Below are 8,726 nucleotides of genomic sequence, written 5' to 3' on the forward strand. Positions count from 1 at the left end.
CTCTTGAGGTGTTTGGCCAATCATAATGCACTGGACCAGCTGGCCAATCAGAACGAGGGGCTTTGTAGAAACCGGAGCTCAATCAGAGCGTTTCAGACAGATCGGGAATAGAGGTGCCGCAAAAATGTGCAGTGTGTGAAAATAATTAGTGTTTTGAACATTAAAGCACGTTTATCTATTATAGTACACCCAATAAACAAAATATTGACCTTTTAAAATACTATAGTATCATATGGCCCCTTTAAATTGAAGTGTGTTCCTCACACAAAGAGCTCAGAGTCATTTCGTTTAACTGCCCCCAACTGAACGAGAAATCTGGCACAGGGCGCACAAATAAAATAAACAAACAAAAAACCTGAGCAAGTCATGAAAAACCGATATTTAAATGTGGGGCAGAGTGGTTTCCGCCCCTTTTGGCAGGTGGGTTTAACAGTTGCACCACACCTGATAAGGGTAAGGGCAGAGAGTGTTACTTTCTGAGATAAGGTCTGTGTAACCCTGCCCGGCCCGACTCTACAGGAGACAGAGAAGGGGAAACACAAGACTCACTTTTTAAAAGCAAGTCTATTTTATCATGCATTACAATGAATGAACTTTAATGTTGAAAAGGCATTAAATGACAAAGTTATGTGCAAATTCTGTGCTCATGGCACAGACACTACAGGCTTAAGTATATTATTACTAATGTAAATTTCTAATAAGCTCAAAATGTTTATCCCAACATTAGATCAATGACTGGTCCATTGTCATGAACTGATATTGATCCACGTGCCAAAAGCAGAACTATTATCAACTTGACATTGTGTCTAAAAAACACAAAGCTCATGGAGCAAGACATCACACAGTAGCCAGAAACAGCCATCTGACACATATTACTCTTCAAAGATTTGGGGTCAGTACCTTTGTTTTAAATTAAGTTAATACTTTATTCAGCAAGGACATATTAAATAAATGCTGTTCTTTTAAATCCTGAAAGAAAATGCATGATGGTTTTCCACAAACATATCAGGCCTAGCCTAACGGTTTTCCACATTGATAATAATAAGAAATGTTTCTTGAGCAGCAAATTAACATATCAGAATGATTTCTGAAGAATCATGTGACACTGAAGACTGGAGTAATGACCACAGGAATACATTACATTATTAAAATTAAAATATAAGATAAAAAGGAAAAATCTTTTAAACGCATGTACCAGAAATGTACCCTTCATCCATGTTCCCTTACCCTTTTTATTTGAAACACCTTTACACCATTTTGAACAAAGGTAACCAAGTAAAATCGCATTATCTTACCCCTACACATCTATAATGAGTGTACACATTTCAATTGTTTTGAAAATGTTTTATATCATAATGTTCAAGTAAAAACCGCTTTACAAATATCATTAACTTCCGAATCTAATGGTCATAACATTTGGCAGCATGAAATAACCTTGATAACAAGGACTGATATTTAAAAAAATAATAGTTAAAATATAGCTTTAGAGGGTATTTCAAGGTCTTTTATGTGAAGAAAAAACAACTTCCTGAATTACATGTGTCACACACACACACACACGCACACATACACGTCTGGTTCACAATCTTTGTGGGGACTCTCCAGACACGAGTCCCCATGAGTCAGTTTTCATTCAGGTTGAAGTCCCCACCGGGATAGAAAACACACACACACGACTAAACTTGACACCTAAAACATATGGTTACAAGCAGAATCTATTCAGCCATAGATCAGTGTCATATCAACTACATCCTCAACCTGAGAAGGGGAAAACCAACCCTTAAGGCCAGAAAGGACACAAAGAGAGCTAAATAATGGTGGCAAGTAATACCAAAGCTATTGTTCATGTCCAGGTGTCCCGTTGCGTTTGATATTCAATTCAGTCTGAATCCTGATTTAGAGTTAACAAACTTGGAGCGGTGGGGCTCAGATTGGGCTCTGACATTTGGCCGCTTCTTTCTGCTGGCTTGGGAACGTGTTGGCAAAAAGTCTCCTCGTTATCATGCTTTACTATTGAATGACCAGTCACTGGGCTGCGGAAGCACACTGGATGAAAGAGCTCGCGCAGTCGACTGGACTTCCAGTGGACATATGCGCATTTCCATATGAGAGCACTGAATTTCACAAGACCTCATTTGGCTCTGCTATGCTTTTCGGGAGGGGGAAGGGATGGGCTGATTGAATGAAAAAGAACAACAGGTTCAATAAAGCGCAGATAATGGCTTCCTGTCTGGGCCGTGACAGAAGAGCTATCTGTGTTCCCTTCTCAGCAGGACCACAGAGGGGTGAGAAGCTGACAACGCTCTCATTCTCCGGAGGACTGGGAGCTATGTTTGGACAGGCCGCTTTACAACAGCAGAGTGGCCTTCACAAACAAACCGTCACATTTTACTACTTGGCTTGACCAAGAAAACCTTTAAGGAAACAATCAAATAAAAAATTAACAGCCTGGAAGATTGGGCAGGAGCATTTGGCCCTTGCGTCTTTTCCACAGGATGTAAAACACATTCATAAGAAGAAGCGCAGGACGTCTGATAGTGGGGAATAAGAAAAGCACTTCTTGAAATCTGAAATGGAAATGAACGCCAACTGTACATCTGTAATTCACTAATTTTCCATGATAGTTTGACAATTGTATTTAAAAAAACATAGGACTGCATATTATTTAAGAAAAACTTTTTTTAAATAATGTGATGTGCAATACAATATTGCTTTAAGTGTATAAAAACAATTGAAATATATTTAATATACATACGTTTCACATTCTTGTGTTCGGCTTGTTGATTGTCTCACGTCATTTGACAAACGCTGATATCTGGACCTAAAAACATTGACTTTTCGGAAGTTTTATGAAGTATTAAAATAAGTTATTGCAGTTCATTTGCGATCTTCTGATATCTCGCAGCCCTAATATTTACTAAAAGAGCCATTATTATCATCTCTGTTACTGTATTGTTGCTCAATCATATTTTTAGAGTCTTAAGGAGGACAAAAACTCACTTAACTTATGCAGATATGTGAAGCACAGCCTTGCCAGCTTCGATATTCATTTATTGGTTACATAACCGGAGCATGACTCTTACTAAGGAAGGACCAAAACTAAAGTATAGTGCATTTCGTGGACCTTGACTTGTGTTAACTTGTCTCTTTTTTTATTATTATCTTGTAATGTAGTGCAAGATGTGAAAAAAATGTGAGTGTGAATGTGACTGAGATCATCGCAGGATTCAAACATAATAACGATGATATAATGTTTAAGGACTTTTGTTATTTTTGCGTATTTACTCACAGAATATGAATTCAAAAGCTCAGCTCAAGTACATAAGCATCCCATTAACGATAAATAAATATATAAATACACTTGAGGTCAATAACAGTCAATCCTCGGTTTATTACACTTCAAAAAACACAACCCGATCAGACTATAAGCAGATTTAAGTAAAGCTCTTTTTTCCCCCAGACAAAAGCCAGGAAAAGCAATGCAGTCCAACATCCTCTTAAAGGGAATTAAATGGCTAACATAACCAATATTAAATCAAATTAAAAGAAAGAGAGACATAAGGCTCTAAAACCGCTGAGCTTGCTAATGTAACATTGAGGACTCATCATTTTAAGACATTACGGTTAATTATTGCTGCAGATCAAGCGAGCATGTCAAAAATATCAGACAGGTTGGGAAAAGAAGGAGCTAAGTGAAAAAAAATGTTGTAAAACATCTAACAATATTGTAATCTAGACCATGTAAGAAAGAATATGCATTGACGTGTAGCTTTGAGGATAATCATACACTGACATACACAAAGTAATACTTTAGTTTACGGCACACACAGTCTGTGCCGAGGCTGTTCGTATGAGTCAGAGTGAAAATGAGGATCTGAAATCGATTTTTCCTGCAATCCTGCAGGGGATTGGGAATGGTTGGGGACCGGGTGACCTTTTCTCAAAGTCATTTTGCACTGTTGTCTTCTATACTATTTACAGGCAGAGTCAAACGTTAGTTTGGGAACATTTTTACAGAGATCAATACGATTGGTCTGCCTGTGTTTGAGTGCTGTATCACATTCATCCTACTGGGTAACAAGCTCCTCAACCTGCTAGTCCCTAAATAACATGGTAGACGAGTATATAATGTGCAAACTTACAATCAAATTTTTAAAAGAATTGGGTAACACTTTTACAGTGTCCGTGTTACATGTAATTACTGCAATAATAACAGTAAATGATGCATAATCGCATGCAACTTACCTTAAACCAAACCCTAAAGCAATGTTTTAATTAATATTGCCATAAATATATAATTATACTGTAACAAGGACACCTTCAAATAAAGGGTTATTTTGAGGTGTCATTGTTATGGTGTAATTATATATTTAAGTACTGAGTAATATGAATTAACAACATGTGCTTAATATAGGGTTGGGCTAGGGTTCGGTTGAGGGTTAGTTGCATGTAATCAACTATGAATAATCTACTGTTATTACTAAGGGAAGTAGCTACATGCAACAAACAAGGACACTAAAATAAAGTGTTACCAAAGAAAGTGTAACGAAAAATTGTTTGGTATAATGAAACTTATTGTGTGCATAGTGCAATGCAAACATCTTTTGCTGCTATTAAGGTGGGATGTGAGCGAGGTTAGGGACGGGATTTGTGGTCTGGTTTATGGGTGGGTTATGGTTAGGTTATGGTTTTTTTTTAATAGATAAGTACAGCCTAAATCATTTGATCAATTTATTGGTTTACATGTTAGAACATAATACTTAAAGACATTTAAAGTGATTCCCATTGTAGTAAGTAGCAAGAACTAAGATTACCACAGTAACTTTGGTAAAGGGTATAACTTATATAACCTGACCTTAACTACCAATGTAAGCAACCTCAGTTAGTTTAACCCACCTGCATACTTAATATTGATGAACGTTAATAAACATTTATCATAGTAACAAGCCTTGAAATAATGGTATTTTGAAGGAAATATGGTTACTGTTGTCCAGCATAATGTGTAATAACAGGACAGTAATTAATGAGTAAGTAAGCTTGGTTTTCATTTGGTAACTCAGCTTTTAGTTGCACCTGCCTGTTTATGTATTACGTACACTATTTGCAAAAAGTCATTTTAAGGAGACACTACAGGCAAAAATACTGTTTTTTCATGCATCTGTTAATTTTGAGATTTTTGGGGGCTTTTTGGCTGTTCATAAAGTGTTTTTTTCAGACTAGTGAAAAGAACATCCAAAATACACTTTTAACTGTATCTTTTATAGCACTTTATCTATTTGCGTCTGTAGATTTCAATTGCAGTAGGCCTATAGGCTATCTGTAAAGGCCGAGTTCAGCAGCACTTACAATCTTCAAACTTTACAGTTTTATTCCCATCTATATTCTGAAGGGTCTGAAATTGGTGATTTTTTTAATTTTATTTTTTTCTGGCTGTTGACAGTGTTTTCTGATTTATGGAGTGATAAAAAGAGATATCCGAATTAAATCCCCTCTGTAAAAAACCTGACTCTAATATGTCAGAAAAATAAGAATTCTGAACCTGACTTCCTCCAATGTTCAGATTTTTTTTTTTCTAAAAATGAAAGCAAATTAGTGCATATTATGTAATTAGACAATGCCTCATTTGCATATTTAAACATTTCGGGAAACGTGTGATACAAACAATGTTTGCAATTCTAACAGCAATCGACCTGGGAAGTATGCTGATATGTATTAGTATTGTTTACCCTGTTCTATCCTCCCGGGGTGTGTTGCCTCGCCTTGATCGTGTGTTTTCGACGCACGCCGATCGCGCTTATCGCTGGAGCGATCTCTGCAGTCATGAATGGAGCGGCTGAAGGTTACAGCTTTTATGAATGAGTGCAAACAACAACTCCTCTGCCCTTCGCCCTTCCGTTTGACAAGCGCTGGCAGACTGACTCCAATTCATCCGTGAGGCCACTATTGTTAACGTGTGACAGCAATTCTGTCACGGAAAGGCAGAATATTAGGAAATGCAGCTGAAGACATGACATATAATGCAAGGCCTATTAGAGCCAACCGTCGAGTCGGTGAAAAACAAACACACAGCGCTCGGAGGCGAAGAAACGAGAAAATATGTCGGCCAACCATTACATTAAAAAGCTCTGGGTTGTCATATTATTAAGGGGTTAAACGAGGTAAATGAACATTCTTGAGTTAAGATAGTTCAATAGTTCACATTGTTTACAGGCCCAGTATAAAGTGACTAAACAGCCCGAGCAGCAAACCTGCCTCACATATAACGCATTGTCACCGAGCCAACAAAGTCAAATGGTGTTTTTATGAATGAAGCACTGTATGCAAATGAGAGCGATTCAAAGCGCCTGAGAAGAAAACAAATGGCGGATATATCCGACCACTGCAACTGACTTTCCAGAACATAAAACCACTTCGGTTTTTATGACTATAGTCAATATTTAAACGCGCTCAATTGTTCAAAAAACAAACAAACAAAATGGCTCTGCTGCGCTAAGCAACGTGAGGCGTGCAAATACACATAGGAATGTTTAAGGAAGGGCCTTTAAAACATCAAATCCCTTTACCAAATATTTCCGATCCACCCCTACTCCATCCCCCCCCCCCCCGCTCCCCTCCCTCAGACTATCAGTGGGAGAGGGCCCGATCCCCCTTTCCACTGACAATACCACTCAACATTTCAACGTTAAATAGTTTACCAAACTTTTACAGCACCATCCTCAGATGCTCGCTGACTTACTGTAACCATAAAAGATGTGACATGAGAACAAACGTCCAGAACAAAGACAAACCCTACATACAAAAAAAAAAAAGACATTTCTTTCCAGGTACTTACTCGTTTGGGTGTGTTTCTTCAATCATTTTTCTTGTTTCACCTACAAAAAAATCCCACAATGGGTGCACTCTGTTCGTTCGTCATTTTTTATCCCACTCTTTTCCAAATAATCCCTCACATTTCGTTCGTCTAAAGTGTCTTCTTGTTGCTCTCTCTCCTCTCCTCGTCTCCGTCTTGATGGGTTTTTTCTTTTTTTTCTCTCTCTCTCTCTATTTTTTTTTTTTTTTCACTGGATCTAACCAGTTGCTGATGAAAACCTTGGAGGATCTCGGACTAAAGAGATCTAAATCAGATCTCCCCGAATAATTTCCCAGAGTTTTGAGTGCTTGAGTGTATTCCCGAAAATCCCTTAGATGAAAATGCGTTGATGTTGCTGAGGGTGGCCCCGACGAGCCCCATCTCTGATTACTCCATGTTGGATTATTGTGCAGCAACAGCGCGAGCCCAGCGCGAGCACCAGCAGCAGCGCGAGGGGGAGGGGGGAGAGACCGGAAGCGATGACGTCACACTGCAGGCCGAGCGCCTTTCAAATCAGTGGGATTCGTTTTACGGATCGAAGAACGTGGAAGAACGTCTGGCTGGAGCCGAGATCACGATAGCAAACAATTTAAAGGGATAGTTACCCACAAAAAAAAAACATTTACTCACCTTATATTTGTTCCAAGCCAGAAGATATTTCGAAGAATGTTGCTAACCAGACAGTTGACGGTATAGTAGGAAAACAATACTATGGAAGAAGTCAATGGCTACCATCAACATTCTTCAAAATATCTTCGTTTGTGTTCAACAGAAGAAAGAAACTCATTTCATACTCAAGGAGAGTAAATGACAGAATTTTCATTTTTTGGCGAACTATCCCTTTAAAGAAAAGTTATGCTTATGGCTTTATGTCACATTCATACATAATAAACTGAGCTTTATTTAATCTCTAATGTTCTCTGCAAAAACAAAACAACTCTATATTGCCCTACTCCTGATATATATTTTTTAAAACGCATCTTTCATGCATTCATGGTTTTAGATCTATTGAATAGATTTGTTACATCCATGATTTTGCTGTGATAATAAAAGTTTATTTAGCATTAAGGAGCCAGAAACAATGTCTAGTTTGATTGATTTTAGAATTATCTGACTAAATTATTCATTGTCCTCTGGTCATGTTGCACTTTCTTTCTTTTTCTTTTGACTCTGATGTGAATGTTTGTGAATTTTATTTTGGTAAATTTCATATACAAAAACAAAAAGATATTTGGCAAATCTAATAATTAATGTTTTTTTATATATATATAACTTTGTTACTAAGGATTAAGAATATGAAAATATGTTTTTAATCAGTCTTTTTTTATTATTATTTAACTGGAATAGGAACTCCAATAAATTATGTCATTTGATATGGATGTCCTGATCTTCAGTAAAATTAATAATATAAAAAAAAAATCAGATAACACAAAATGAAAAACCATGTCTTTTGGCGTTTCTCTTGGTGAATTCATATAAATATCACTTAACTGTTGAAACCCCTCTTCAAATAAGCCATGTAGGTAGTTATAACAAAACTTACATAAACAGGTTATCTATGACTTCGATAGCTGATTGCATGTTTGTTTGTTTTTTTGTATTTGAAGGATTTATGAATTCGCCTGTGGAAAAACCCATCTTTCTTCATGTTTTTTTTTTTTTGCCCACCTAATATGAGCGGTGATGTATAACATTACACAACAACAAAGGCTTTTTAAGTGCTACTTTAGAGCACCACTTCCTCCAAAATGTGTAATCAGGGTCAAAGGTGGACAGCACAAACTCCTTATCTGTGTAACTTCTGACTCGGAGGGAAAGCGGAGGATTAGACACGCTTTGATCAAGGGACCAGCGAGGTATTTTGAGAACTGAGGGG

The 8,726-nt window shown here is 37.3% G+C and overlaps 1 protein-coding gene across 1 annotated transcript in view; it reads right to left on the minus strand.

Moving 5' to 3' along the window:
- spred2b (sprouty related EVH1 domain containing 2b) overlaps positions 1 to 7,267 on the minus strand; it is a 40,148-nt gene extending 32,881 nt beyond the window's left edge. The window contains exon 1 of the mRNA XM_084092358.1: positions 6,833 to 7,267. Within this exon, the coding sequence (XP_083948484.1) occupies positions 6,833 to 6,858 (26 nt within the window). The 5' untranslated portion in view covers positions 6,859 to 7,267. The remainder of the gene's footprint in view (positions 1 to 6,832) is intronic.
- Positions 7,268 to 8,726: the final 1,459 nt, after the last annotated feature.

Source organism: Abramis brama (assembly GCF_963993115.1).
Source record: "Abramis brama genome assembly, chromosome: 19".
Taxonomy (NCBI): domain Eukaryota; kingdom Metazoa; phylum Chordata; class Actinopteri; order Cypriniformes; family Leuciscidae; genus Abramis; species Abramis brama.